General features: G+C 39.1%; 1 protein-coding gene across 2 annotated transcripts in view; it reads right to left on the reverse strand.

Moving 5' to 3' along the window:
• Positions 1-15,041, reverse strand: part of LOC135217920 (clustered mitochondria protein homolog) — a 38,468-nt gene extending 23,427 nt beyond the window's left edge. Inside the window, exon 1 of one of the 2 annotated variants that reach the window (XM_064254009.1) lies at positions 14,860-15,041. In XM_064254009.1, coding sequence (XP_064110079.1) covers positions 14,860-14,986 — 127 coding nt within the window. In that variant the 5' untranslated portion in view covers positions 14,987-15,041. The remainder of the gene's footprint in view (positions 1-14,859) is intronic. The other variant, XM_064254008.1, reaches the window with a different exon arrangement.
• Positions 15,042-15,840: the final 799 nt, after the last annotated feature.

A 15,840-nucleotide genomic window follows, 5' to 3' on the forward strand; every position in this document is an offset into this window, starting at 1 on the left:
TCTCTCTCTCTCTGTGACAATGAGTGATGGTTCTCGACTAAGTCGACTTCGACTACCGAATTTATACGATTAGATAGTTGCTATCTTGTTAAGACGGTGTACCAGTGACACACACACACACACACACACACACACACACACACACACACACACAGAGAGAGAGAGAGAGAGAGAGAGAGAGCCTACAAGCTTCGTGCGAACCACGAGGGAGTTATGAAATCTGAAGTGTACAAGCGAATATATTATTTTTAGACAAACTCCACAGAAGCAACGGCTGGCGGCTGCTTGGTGGGGGCGAATGTATGGAGGGGGGAGCAGGATGAGGGTAGTGGAAAAAGGGTTGAAGGGGGAGGGGGGACCACGTGTTTTACACGTGTGGTTCAAGAATTGAAGGCTTTGAAGATTGGGGGGGGGGGGGATAGAACCAGCCACTATGCAAGTTTAAAAACATTTAATATTATGACGATAATTTACTAACACTAATAGTGAGATTCTTGCTTAAGACACTTTTGCAAGAAGTAGTCACGAGAGAGAGAGAGAGAGAGAGAGAGAGAGAGAGAGAGAGAGAGAGAGAGAGAGAGGGCGCACATACCTTTAAAAGACCAATATGACATGATAAAAATAAAGACAGAAGCCAAACATTTGGACAAGATCTGTATTCTCCCGGTGCCTAAAATAGTTGTAGTTGCCGAGAGAGAGAGAGAGAGAGAGAGAGAGAGAGAGAGAGAGAGAGAGAGAGAGAGAGAGAGAGAGAATTTTCTGTAACTCTTAGACCGTTTTAAAATCCACCTAGAATAAATAAACCGATATAAATACTAAAGTGTTGTGGGCGACAATGCTGTTGGAATTTTCCATAAAAAAATAAAAAAATCTGAACAATTTGATGTTTAAAAACAGCTTGGAGTCGGAGGTACAGTTACTAGATATTTGAAAATATCTAGTTACTGTACCTCCGTGGTGTAGAAACGGCAAGAGAAATGTTAGGTCTAGTCGATTACGTCTTGGCTTAATCTCATTCTCCGTTTAAAATAAAAAGTCTAACCTGTTTAAGGAACATTAAACACGAAAATACATTTCAAGAAAGACCAATAAAAAGATTGATCTCTCCACGACGTTATTCCGGTTAGACTGACAGCATTAGGCAAACAACAAATTATTTAAAGCGTCAAGTCTATCCCATCACAAAACAATAATAACAAAAGGGGTGTCCAAAGTTTAGTGCTGAGCAAAACCTTCTAAAAAGTTTAAAGACAAATCCTTTCAAGACAAGCGTGGGATATTGACGAAAGCTACAAGTCTTTCACTTAGGAAATGAGGAAGGTGGCCATCCTAGTCCTACTTGTCTTATACAGGAAGTAAAGTTTACTTGTATGTGCGTCTGAACCCTAGACTTACTGTAGATGCCAAGAACAATGACACATTCAAAGGGTACCAGAGAAGGGAGTGCCAAATGCCAAACTATAACCAACAGACGAAAGAAAGACTAAACCTCTACTTTATAGAATACAGGCGTATAACGGAACTGCGTAGTGGACCTCAGAGTAAAACATCAAAACATGTGTTTATATTCCCTTGAAAATATTAGAACCTATTCATGAATTTTTCCTTCCCTTCAGATAAATTGCGATCATAAAAGGTAACGATGTTACGGGCTGCCGTAAAGCAAGAGTCCGTGCCAGTACAAGGCTGGCTAAATCTAAGACGACGGTAATAATGAATGATTTTTTAGGTAATTCTGCTGTGCGGTTTCTGTCTCATGCAAGTTTAATACCTAAGTAACACGAGAGAGAGAGAGAGAGAGAGAGAGAGAGAGAGAGAGAGAGAGAGAGAGAGAGAGAGAGAGAGAAAATAAATGACATCCAATGGGAAAAGAAAGCCCAAAAAGGAAATTAAACTGCAGTTCTAAAGCGTTGTGACATCACTACCGCACGTCACTGATGACGTCAGTATAAGATTCTGGCGCTTGGCTATTTCAGACATCTCCCAACAAAATCAACTTGTGTGTTCTCGTATTTAAAAAAAAGAATGGGCGTTTTACATTAGCAACATAGAAGAATAACACGGAATTATCCCTAGTAAATTATAGAGAAACAATACAAGACTGACGTCACTTACAACGGTACCCAATGGAATTATATAATCAATACCTTGAACTCAACGACTTGGCTCTATCTTCCAGTGGTTGCATGCATATTTTTCCGTCTAAGCTCCCTTTCTTAATTCAGAGTTTCTGGACTTGAGAGTAACCTTAATAGAATTAACAATATTACAACGACAACAATCATCATAGCACTGACTTGCATATCGTGTATTCGTAAAGGAGTCCTTCAAGATAGAATACCTCAGCATTTTATATGTCAAACCGACATATAAAATACTGATCATACGAAATATGAACCTAGTACTAGTTAAAAAAAAGTTATCGGCCCCTAGCCAGAGAAGACCCCACACGGCGTGGTTAACCTAATAATAGAAACAATAGGCCTACCTGCGTGAATGGGAGTCTTCAAAAGCAGCTACATTGTCCCCATACAACTGAAGACAATGACTTGCAGAAGTCAATAACCTTGTGGCTCAGACTAGTAAGGCGGATGGCGCCTTGTGTGGCAAAACGCCTACAGGCATGCATGCATGTCAAACAATTACATCTTAACCTTCTAATACCGTTTCCCAAACCTTTTTCAGGTTGCCCCCCCCCCCCCCCTTCCAGATGGGTTAATAGCGCCCCGCCCTTCCCCGGTACACATTTGCGAGCATATTTTTGGCGAGAGAGGGGGGGAGGGGTAGCTTCTAACTGAAAACAACAATATCCAACACAAAGATGTTTAGTACCTAGGTATTTCACAAATAACACTCAGTTTAGTAAAATATTTTTATTTGGTCTTCACAATTACATCTTGATACAATTTTTCTTGAACTTGGATTGAAACTCATTCTTCCTCTTAGTCTGGTAACCACTGCCCTAAAAGAAGTGCCTTATATTCTCACGGTACTGCACACCGCAAACTGATAATTCTATGGTTTCAAATATCTTTTTTTTAAGCATTTTCTATATTCACTAAGCTTACATTGCATAAAGCCTTAAGGCCTGTCCACACGAGCGGCCCTGATCGGCGTGCTCCGGGTTGACGGGCAAATTTTGGCGGACTTATCCGTGAATATTGTCCACGCGGGTGAGGCGATGGAGAGGTGGGCGTGCCCGACGATGCCAGTAGTGTGTTGGGTGTCAGTACGGTAAAATATGGCGGCTACCGCAAAGAAGATGGTGTTAGCATGATAATTGCTTGTGTGTGATGAAAAAGAAATGTATATGGTTAACGTATGTCTGCCTGGGTCGAAGTTCAAGCCATCGGGCACCACTATGGTGATGCCAGTCAGGTGTGCCCGTTAGAGGGGAAGTCCGCCGATCAGGCCCGATCGTGTGGACAGGCCTTTATATGAGGTTTCTGAGTCAAGTGACAAACTGAGAAGTTCTGTTGTTATATAGCCAATCGACCAAAACAGCTTGCTGAATACAAAGAAAAGAAAAGATCAGAAAAGAAAAAAGAAAAAAAAACTATAAACTAGGACTGTTATGACGACGCTGTGATAATAACATGAATATTCTTGATGATGTACTCAAACAATTAATAAAAAAAAAATGACTCGCTTACCAGTTTCTACACTTGTCCCAACAAACTTGGGCAAGATAGTGACAATTAAACCGCTTAACCAATCATAAACTTCCCAGGTCCAAATGAACCAAACCTGCAATTACAGTTACCACATTTCGCTAAATTTCTTAGACGTCAAATCGACTGATTAATGAATAACTAACACCTGCTTTCCATTAGGCTGAAGGTCTTCTAAACAACGTCTGTTGAGTGAGCATGAACATTTGGAATAATCAGATAGCAGAGAGCTTCAAGTGCCTTTGAGAGAGAGAGAGAGAGAGAGAGAGAGAGAGAGAGAGAGAGAGAGAGAGAGATTGTTACTACTCAGGATCTTCTTCTTCTTCCTAGCTTAAACCCATTTTTATATGGGGTCGCCATTACGAATGAGTCGTCTCCATCGATTTCTGTCTTGTGCCTCGTTCTCATTTATACCTTTCAATTCCATATCTTCCCTTACACAATCACGCCATCTCTTTCTTGGTCTTCCCTTCTTCCTTCTACCCCGCACTTCCATTTCCATCGTAAGTCTTCCAACACGACGTTCCTCCCTTCGTAACAGGTGTCCATACCATCGAAGCCTTCCTTCCTGTATTTTCTTCGATATTTCAGCTACCTTTGTTGATCCTCTTATATACTCATTTCTAATCCTATCTTCCCTTGTTACTCCCGACATCCATCTCAACATTCTCATTTCTGCTACATCCATCTTCTTCTCCTCTGTTTTCCTCATACTTGCCGTTTCTGTTCCATATAACATTGCTGGTCTGACCACCGTCCTATGGAACTTTCCTTTCAATTTCAGAGGGACTTTCTTGTCACAGAGGACCCCTGATGCAGACCTCCAGTTATTCCATCCTGCCTGAATTCGGTGTCTCACCTCTTGGTCCATGCTTCCACTATCCTCCAATACGGACCCTAAGTACTTGAACTTCTGTACTTTCTTTATTTCTTCCCCACCCTTCTTATGCTACTTCCACCGTCCTCAGTAATACTAGAACACATATATTCGGTTTTTGATCTGCTTATTCTCATTGTTACTACTCAGGATAAACTAGCAAATTCTAAGTGCCCAGGGTGTGTAAGTAAACCTTTATTTCCCATGCTAGGGCAAACAAGGTATTTCCGTGTTCTAAGAACCTGGTTCGCATAGACTATTTATACCAAACAAAAGTGCAAACATACAACTTCGTGTACACATCAACAGTCTCGATATTAGGAGTGAGCTTTTGGACAGAACTCGAGCAGCAATTAGTATTATGACCGGGTTACACATTAGTTACAAAATAAGATGTTAAGACAACGTGAACACTAAAAATCACCTGAACCTTGTGGGAAAAAGGACCAATGCATTCAACAATGAACCGGCCTGCATCTCTCTCTCTCTCGCCTAATCTAAAGATGAGCTCTTGACCAGTTTATACTGGTTATCGCAACTGAAGCCAGCTGCCCGAGAGAATAGTTTCAATGGCGCCTGGAATGCATACACTATCAAAAGAGCTGATATTCTCACTAATAAAAAAAATAAACACTAACAAATAGGATCTTTGACAAACATGAGAAGAATATTCTGTAAGGTCGAAGTTAAAAGACAAAAATAAACATAAATAAGAGGGAGATACCGCAAACATACAGCGTACACGGCAATAAGAATTATTTTTATAAATACGGGCTTCCCAGAAGACACATTACTTCAAATATCTCGAGGAGGAAAAGTGACACCATTTCAACTTTCGTGGCCAAAGGAACGTAACTCGACAACTTCCTAAAACAACATACTTTACACTACATATCCACATAGATTTTTCGAAATTGTCACAAGAGCAACTACGAAACACCTGCCTTTGATGACACCTCAGAAGAGATAATACTGTGTGCATTTCTCATATCGTTAATTGCTTTTGAGTAGAGAAGAAAATAACACACAAATCATGGTAGATTACAGTAGTCCTAGTCAGGGCTGCCGAAGTGTGGAAATGACGTCACTAATACGGCTTATCTTGTCCACATTGTGATCAGGTGTGGAGTGTGGAATCCACACGTAAAAATTTCCACGCTTTTTACTTGAAAAGCGTATGCTCGTTAAAATCTAATGATAAGTTATGAAAATTTTTTACTATTCTATTTTATAAGTCTCACACACAAATATCCATAAAAATGAAAAATTAGTTTTATCCTTTTTAATTTGTGGATGCGTTTTTTTGGATGTTTATCAGATGCATAACGCTGACCGTTGATTCATGTGCAAACCAAGACTAGAATATAAGCTAGATCTTGACCGTACGAACTTGGAGGAATAATGACAGGCTGGCTCCAGCTCCAACCAGCCTCAGTTACCTATTCAAAATTATTTTCAATCTGGCCCTCAACAAAAGCTGCATTTATTCTTTTTCATAATACTAGAGAGTATTTTTAATTTGCTAGTTTTGATGGGTTTATGTTCTTGAAAGTTTTGTAAAATATATGCATACATTCATACTGCCATTTGGTAGCAAATTATTTTTCAGCGATGACTTTACAGCTTTGCAATACACATTGCAATTTTTGCATGTGAAAATTATTAATGTGCCTCTATAATCAGTTTGGTTATTCTACAACTACGGTGACAAACTTTGGAAATGAACGGGCTTTAATGATTTCATAACTGTAATTCGTATAACGTAAGACCTTAGCAAAAATCATAGGCCTAGTTTACCAGTATAGATGACAGCGCTCATGATTTCGTTGTCAGTTGATATTGCCCTAAATGAATGACTTTGTATAACGATAAAAGTAAGAAATTGTATAATGCAGTGGTAATTAAATCTTCATGTAAAATTAAATGGTTTAGTACATTAGCCTAGGTCCAGAATACGTTGCCAGTTTACTTTTCTCTAAAAAATAAGACATTTATAACACTGGTGCTTACTATTACATTTGCAGCTTCAATTCTTCATGAAAGTGATTGTAATTATGTAATAGCAATGATACAGTACAGTGATAATTATTTTTTCAAGTTCACTTACGAGCATTAACCAACAGTGTTAGTTGGCCCAAGATATAGGTCTAGTCATTATATTTATGGCAATAATCCCGGATTGAACATCATTATAAATTTATCGTTATATTTCATTACGATGATGTGATTAAGATGTCTTATATATATAAACTTGTTATAAAACACCTATGTTACTTTTTTCATCGTCAAATTAAAGGAGTACCGACAGTTGTTGAGAAGTTTTGCTTCTTTTACCCTCATAAAAAAAAAAACTAGAATCAAAATCTAACTAAATGTTTAAACAATATGAGCCAAAAACTTATTAGTTAAAAGAAAGAAAAAAAAGAAAAAAAGCTACTGGTTGGGAATTCATACCGCTAAGTTTTGAGCACTTACAAGATCACGACAAACAACTTATTCATTCCACAGAGTTCGATTAAGTCGAATATATTGCATAACTGGCAACTATCTGAGACCGTGCGTGGATTTCCTTAGTGTGGAAACCTGGCAGCCCTGGTCCTAGTGCTTCATATAATGTTAGCGTAGATTACACTAGGCCGAGTGTTCATGTAACAAATCTAAAACGAAACAAACCACCTATTTGTCGATTTTGATGAGTATGAAGTATTCTATAGAATTGAGAGAGAGAGAGAGAGAGAGAGAGAGAGAGAGAGAGAGAGCTATTATAACATTCAGAGCACGATAGTTATCTCGGGTACGGAAAGCAAGCGGACCGAGATCTATCCTTCCTTCCTTATCTCTGTCCGAAGAGTAACCACGTGGTACTAAGTCACCGGGTCTTACGTTAGGAAGGAGAGAGAGAGAGAGAGAGAGAGAGAGAGAGAGAGAGAGAGAGAGAGAGCACATGTTACCCACGGGGAACGAAAACATTCGTCACATCTGTAAGCCACTCGAAAACACCAGGTCCCCTTCGTTGGTTTGAGACATTTCCGTTAAGAATCGTCTTGCAAGCCAAGGTCTAAGGAATTACTTGCCGGCATTTCTAGGACACATAAATAACTTCTTTACACTATCTCTCTCTTTCAAGTAAGCCGCATACTTAAAGAAGAACGTTTAGGCGTATATAATGTCAATCAAGTCTAACCACACTTCAAAAGCGTGTATGGGAAAAGAATGCAGCTCATAGACCAAAGATCGAAGCCGTCATGAGAGAGAGAGAGAGAGAGAGAGAGAGCTACACTTCTCAAGAGCCCCTACAACATAGGATGGCTTCGGAATCGATAATGTTAGGCCTACCGTCCTCTAACCCTGGCACTCTAAAACGAGATGGTCGTCGGTATCGGTGAATGATAATTCTGAGATGGAAACCACCTCCTCGATTTCGTTGTCAACCACTAAGGTTTTTTTTTTTTTTTTTTTTTTTTTTTTTTTTTTTTTTTTTTTTAAGTGAATGACTTGTTTCTCAGAAAAGTTACATACCAACTTACCTACTTTGTTTAAAAAGTAATAATTTCTCCAGCGCAACGCCAATTGATAAGCCTTTTAAACAAAATTAGCACTCAAAAACCACCATATGATAAAGCTTTTATAAAAATACTTGCAAAAAATTTATTTAATAATGAGTCATAAATTACTCATAGATACACAAAAACAAAGCCTTTTTTTCAATCAGCAGCACATGGGAGTGAGAGTACTCGTAAAAGCAAAAATTTTTAAGTTTTTCTCCCAATTAAAATTAGCGCATGGGAGTGAGCGAGAAGTTTTTTTTCCCAATGATTACAGAGTAAAAAGAAGTTTTTTTTGTTCTTTCTTTCCATTCAACAGCAACACGAGGGTGTGCTGTATAGTAAGTTGTAAGACTTCAACCGATCGGCCACTGTAGAATTCATTAGTCTACTGCTCACGCCGCAGGCCAGAGCCATCCACCCTAACCGGCGAGTGAGATTACGTTGACCGCGGAACAGGTAAAGGTGGTCCCAGAGTCGTCTCTCTCCTCTTGCTGTGTCTACCTCCCATACAAATAAACCATTATTGAATACTGTGTTGTGGTACACAGTATTCTAATATTGCAAACCGAGAGAAAAACCAGGCATGATAAATGTGAATGTCACATACCACACAAAAGAGCAGATACAAACACCCATGCGACTATCTTTAGACCTAGTCCAATTAAACTGGAAAGTTCTGAACGTACAGGAATCGTCATTACCTTTGCAGTGGCCAACACTATGCACGTGGGCCTTGCTTCAAGGTCACCAGATTAGCGACGCAACAGAGGTCCCTTATAAGACTCAACCCAACTCGTTTACTGGCCAAATAGTTCGAATAATCCTTGGAAATTTTTGTTGTCAACTGACCGCTCAAGCACGTCATCGATAAGTACATAATTACTGGTACGACTTGTAATTTTATTTGCCTGGTTAATGATTTACTGCAATGTATTCCATACCACAACGGCGTGAATAAGAAATTCGCTCATCTATATTATTATATAACATCAAGCAATATCAGTTACAATATTAAGGTATCTAAACCACGATAACCCAGGTTCTCAGTCAAGATTCCGTGCATCGTAAATTAACCGATATTGAAGTTTATAACGGCAATAAAACAAAGTGTATCCAACGTTTGCACGTCATCCTACACACAATAAGACCCTTTATGAGATACATTTTTCCAAGCGTAACTTACTACAAAATGACAAGGGAATTATGAATGTAAACAAACATATGTTTATACATAGTTCACGTGTATCCTGCCATGTAGTGTTTCTCGCCAATTTCGCCTGATTTGCAACTAGACTGATATTCTGACAAGTAACAGCGTATGGCTATTCAAATACTACAGTGAATACACCAATAAAAGTTAAGAAATGGATATCTAATCTCTTCAACTCCCTTATCTCTCTCTCTCTTCCACCAACTGAGCAGTACTGGTCTTCATTCTCCCAAAACCGGGCCAGAGCAGGCAACATAAGCAAACAGCAGTTAAAAATTAGACATCTAGACCGCGACTCTCAACCACAAGAAGAAGAAGAAGAAGAAGAAGAAGAAGAAGAAGAAGAAGAAGAATGACTGGCACTTAGAAAATAACATTGATCGTGTAGGAGGCATGTTGCCGAATCCAAATCACTCCAGTCAACGAAGACATAAAAAGCTGTCTGTGCCATGTAAGTCCATCCACTCGCAATGGGGGTATTGTACTGATCCGACTCCGAGAGGCACAGAGCAAGACACTTCTGCTACTACTACTACTTCTTAGCAGCAGCTGCATTTATATATGCTTTATAAATACCGTGAGAATTACCGGTCCCTTTAATATACTGACCGAGCTTTATCGAGCAACAACGGCCGACCGACCGTCTCGTAAAAGATTAGACTAAGAAATAGTGCAAGCCGGCAAACCTGGCAGTTTACACCTGACGTTGGATCGCCCCCAAGAGCCATAGATCTTACCTAATCACATAGGTACGACGTTAAAACAATTACTCAACGTCGAATTGAAACGTTCATATACACTCAAGAAAAGTTTCTTCAAGATAGGAGCATATAGAGTAGTTGTCTGAATTGGTTCCCGGAGTTTTATACAGAGCCGTACACTCTCTGCCTAGTTACGTAACCACTTCACAAGCCAGCCATAAATGTACGGGGTCTGACCCAAAAGTCTGTCTAGCCGTTACGTTACTGAAGAAGCAGCAGATTACGCACCTGCTTACATAATAAAACAAATACTCGATGGTTAGTCGCAGTACCAGCACGTGCTTTAGGGACATTCTGACATCTTCACGACTAACCGCCACCTCCTCCTCCCACTTTTATTTTATTTTATTTATAAATCAACAGACTGATCTTGAAGTATTCTACCCACTCGAATACCTTATGGCAATTCGCAAAGTCGCCAAACGCTGGCACGACGCCAGTTCCCCTGTATGCTCCGCTATACCTAAAAGGTGTTTCAAAATAAACCGACTTCCTGCTCTTACCAAGAATACAGAGCAAAATAAAAGGCTATAAATACCCTTACACAGGAAACGGAGTTAGTACCATGAGAGCCAACATAATCAAACCTATTGTTGGCAACTTGGCACGTCTGTTCGCTATCGTTTTCTAGTCATATTCAGCCTTGCCTGGGTTCACACTATGAGCTGCCAATGAGGAAGATTATTCGCTTATTGCATCATGGGTGTCCGATTAGCATTTGTCATTACAGACTGTATGAATCTAGGAAAATAACAACAATGGTCCTTCGAATATTAAAGAAAAGCCTGTGAATTGAATGGAACCTGTTATTCGACCTTTAAAAACTTTATGATTAGGCCTAGACGGAGGACAACCAGTGGCTACTGTCATCTTGAGAACATATAGGCGCTAGACTAACAGCCAGAGATCAAATGAACGTGGCAATATATTTACCGTGTTAATCCGTCCTAAATAAGATCTGAGCATGACAAAACTAACAGCAATATATTTAACGTGTTAGGTAATCACAACATCTGAGCATGACAAAAATAACAAAACTAACAATTAGATATTTTTTACAAACACAAGAGCCGCCATTCACATCTTGCATCAGCCAACCCAAAGATGCCATGTTCTAGATCGACTCTTGGCAACTTAATCAATGAATAACATAAAAGAGACATCCATAAGCCCTGCTGAAGCGCTTCAGCCAGCAGAATTTGAAACGCATCCAATATTAAGACGCTTTTAACCACGTAACTGGAATGAAAGTGAAGGCGGTAACTCATTAGAACAAAAAAAATTATCGTTACTACTTGTTTATAAAATGCTTTTAGAGACGGCAAAAATACTGGTGAATGATATCATCATCGAGCAATCTTCATAAACAGGAAATTAACTGAATTTACCACTTGGCAGAAACACAACGGGACGAAATGTGTAGTAGATTAAATTCAGGATAATCAATATTGACCATAATTCCAAATTCGATGATACAGAAGAGGCTGTCTCCCCTAGGAACAAGTATATAAACGGTTCTTTTATTCTAATACACGACTCGCTTTCGCCGCCAGCCTATTGTTCACGATAATTTTTTTTTTTTAAGTCTTACAAACTTAATTGTTTGATCAATCGTTGCTACGAACATACTTGAAGTTTTGTTAAAAAGTGCCATACTTAAACCGTTGTTAAAAAGCTGAAATCTGCAATCATTCGGCGACTTGCATGATGCAATGAAAAGTCTTAGGAGAATTTAATGTTAAATGAATCAATATCTATACTGCTATACTACTTGCAGAGAAAACAATAGTATTATATATAAGATTCCTTATCTACAAACTTTAAATGCGGAATAAGAATGAACAATGACTAGGCGTAGGTCACAGGGTAGTATCGACACATTCGCTGACAATATATTATGCATCTGACTATGTTATAACACGAACCGTGGATTATTTCCCAAACGGAGATTTTTTCTTCTTCGGACCTTTCTTCTACCAATTTTACTCCAAAGTTCATACAACGTCAACTGCAATAATACCAACATTTCATGCAGGAATAGAAGAAGTTTTATACTTCCTTGCTAATAAACTAAGTGAACTAGCCTATAACAGTTAAGCATGATTTATAAGGAACGAAGGTTTCTTATATAAACGTCTGATTCTCCTTAAAATAAACCATCTAATAGGCCACGGGTAATGGACCTATCACCTATAATAGGTGGTTGATTTTAAAGTAACAAGGTAGCTGAGGAACCTCGCCCCCACCCACCTTCAGTTGGGTGGGCATCACCTTTTCATTATCCCTCGGGTAACAGGACAATTAAAAGAGTTCGTAAAAAGTTCTTACAAAATCATTTGAGGTTTGCCTCGAGAACATGACTGGAGTTAATCTGCTTGATGAAAATGTCTGCTTCAAAAAAAAAAAAATAAATAAATAAATAAATAAAGGGGGGGGGGGGGGGAAAGTTCCCCGTGAAAGAAGGGAGGGCAACCTGGAAGGTAACATATCTTGAAAACCCATGTATATGTATACTAGTATATGCTTGAATTTTCAAAAGCACAACAGTCAGTTAAATTGCGTTGTTCTCTTTAGCTTTCGTTAATATGAAAATCACTTGCTATGAAAGTAAGACAGCACAATATGTAGACAATGATACTCTATGACAGTTATTTCTCCAAATTAATATAAAAATTAAGGTTCAGCTCAGCTTAAGTAGACAGTGTTGCCACCAAGTATTTCACAATCCTGGATGTAAACCTTCAAATTCAAAATGAAAATTCTCACAACACTTCTAAGAAAACTTGCCTTGGTTAAGTAATTACGACCTTGAATCCTGTCTGACAATCTAGCACAAGCTTCAACAGGAAGTTTCATTAGTGATCACAGTGCGTGCAACTCGCTTTGCAGTGCATGCACTACATGATGATGCAACTTCTGCGAGATGTCACGCTGTCATATTGCCCGGCGCCGTGTAATAATGGTTTTGCTACCAGTAGTACTAACTGAACTGGAGAAACAATACTAAACCGGCAACTACTGAGCCTTGACACGTTGCGTGGCGTCCCATCTAGAAAATAGGCCTAAAATACCATAGTTTTGCACTGTTTGCTTTAATAAATCCAGGTTAACCTTTAACACTTTCGCATAATACTCGTGGAAACTCAAGTTCCTTTCAGTCTTGTTGTATGTGAAACGCAGGAGAAATATATTAGACGCTTTTCTTACGTTAACGTGTCCACCCATATTACAGAATCGATACATCAATAGCTCACTGCGTACATGTCTGTTGCTTTGACATTGATCTCTAAATAGCAAAACCAGATTCTTTTACCATATACTAGATACAGGACATAGTTTGCAGCCTTAAAAAATTTACAATGCATAGTTTGCCGCCTGTAATAATAATAATAATAATAATAAATAATAATAATAATAAGATTCAATCACGTAAAACCAGCATTAGGATAAAAGACGCAAAAAAAAAAATGCAAAATAGCAAAAAATGCACACTCCATGCTGTTTATAGAGACAGCACGGTTGAAGAAAAGAATTCTTAACTTCACAGTTCTGCGAGAATTTTGGGCACAAACGTTAATTATACCTGTATATATATATATATATATATATATATATATATATATATATATATATATATCATATATACAAATAATCCGGTAAGACACTTACGTATTTTTCTTCAAAAAACTAGCTGTTAATATAAAAACGAAAACAAACAAAATAATGCAAAGAACGACTCCACCCTTCCGGTAAACTATGCTGAGGCAAATCACGTAATATTGGTATTCAATATTCGAGTGGAGAAAATTACCACAGAATATAAACTTAAAAAAAAAACATACACATATTTAAGAAAATACTAATATGCTGTCCCTTACGCTTTTGGTTAATATATTCATGCCTATACATAAATAATGTCACTCAAATGAACGAGAGAGCAGCATGCCACAATGTGAACAATGCTCAAACCATTTTTTACCATCCGTTAAGTATCATTCACTGTAAATATTAACTTTGTTGGGGAAATACCTACGTGAATAATGTTAAAAATTCTGCATCACAAAGTTTAACTGAATGACATTTGATTATCAAACCGTTACATACACCATTTTCTTACATAACTAGGCTTTTACGCCGAAGGTATTCACGTTCAAACAATCCTTTTGGCATAAAACGAAGACGCACACAGGGGCACATTGCGGTCACGTAACACTATTTACTATCACCAATCAATAATGCACACCATTTATACGTAACACGGCAAGACGAAGTTATAGACGACCTTAAAGCCCGTCCATGTTGGTCGCTGGCCAGCTAGCTAAACAGGTGTAGAATTGCCCCTGGTAACAGGCTCCTCGTCTAATAAACCCGAGAGAGAGAGAGAGAGAGAGAGAGAGAGAGAGAGAGAGAGAGAGAGAGAGAGAGAGAGCCGGTGGGCAACAAACAAAATAGCCGACGACGATCTCATCAGCTGATTTCCCCCTTCATTCAGGAGACACGACCTTACGTAAACATGATAGGGAGCCACTGATCGAAATTCGGCAATAACATACGACGCCTTTTGGGCGATCATCCACAACCAAAAGAGTGATGACAACTGAAAATTAGGAGACTTTAGAAGATTCTAACCGAGACGAAGCAGCAGCAACTGCTCCGACAACTTTGAATACAGCTGAGAGGTATTTCGTCATCTAGTATAGCGTCGTCGGCTGCGCCGGCTTTCGTCTGCTGCAAACCACGGCGGGGTGTGCAATCCCCGATTTTTAAAGCTACTCCCCCACCGCCAACTTACCATCTGTCTTCTCTTCGGCGCTCACTTCCTCTTTCAACTTGGTTTCCACTACAGTTTCTTTGGCGACCGTAGATGTGTCTTTTTCTTTCCCAGGCCCGGTTTCAATATCCGTTTCAAGGGCCATCATCTGCTCAATACACACTCACGTGGACGACTGAGTCACTGACTGTTGTCTGGCCCTGTAACACCGACGGAATACTGAGGAGGACGGGAACCGAGACGCTCTTAAGAGTAAGTTTCGTAATAACGTTTTTTGACAACAAAGTCATTTTCTGCCCGTGATTTGTATTATTCCGTGCTTTGAGGAAAGCGCTTTTATATTTATAGAGAAAATAGGACCACAGACGATCTCGAAGTCACAAATTTTTGCGTAAGTGACAGTGACTTGTTACGCATTCCTCCTTCGCAGCTCCTCGTGGGCTAGTGTCGTCTGCACTGAACATATGAGTCGAAATGGCGCCAATGTGCTCTTTTTTTAAAAAAGGTAACTTAGAGTATTTGAAGAACTACACCATAATATTTCACTGAATACCTGTGAACTAATCACAGTGAGCTCCAGAATAAACAAAGAATATTTGCCATTAAAGAAGGAACAAGTCTCATGTGGGAAAATACTATGAGACCAAATTTCGCATTGTAATTATTTCCTCGACCACCAAATTTTTTTTTCTGTTTTTTCTTTTTTTTTTGCAAAATCTGGTATCTCTCTTCTTCCCAGCTTGTTCCCATTTTTATATGGGGTCGCCGTTTTGGATGAGCCGTTTCCATCTATTTCAATCCTGCGCTTCTGCCTCATCAATTCCCTTCTCATGTAAGTCTCTCACGCAGTCCTTCCATCTCTTTCTTGGTCTCCCTCTTCTTCTTCCTTGAACCTCCATCCCCATAGGATGTCTCCCAGCGTGGTCCTCATCTCTCCTCAACAGGTGACCATACCATCTCAGCCTCCCCTCCTGCACTTTCTTTGATACTTCCACCACCTTA

This window comes from Macrobrachium nipponense, chromosome 9 (assembly GCF_015104395.2).
Source record: "Macrobrachium nipponense isolate FS-2020 chromosome 9, ASM1510439v2, whole genome shotgun sequence".
NCBI lineage: Eukaryota > Metazoa > Arthropoda > Malacostraca > Decapoda > Palaemonidae > Macrobrachium > Macrobrachium nipponense.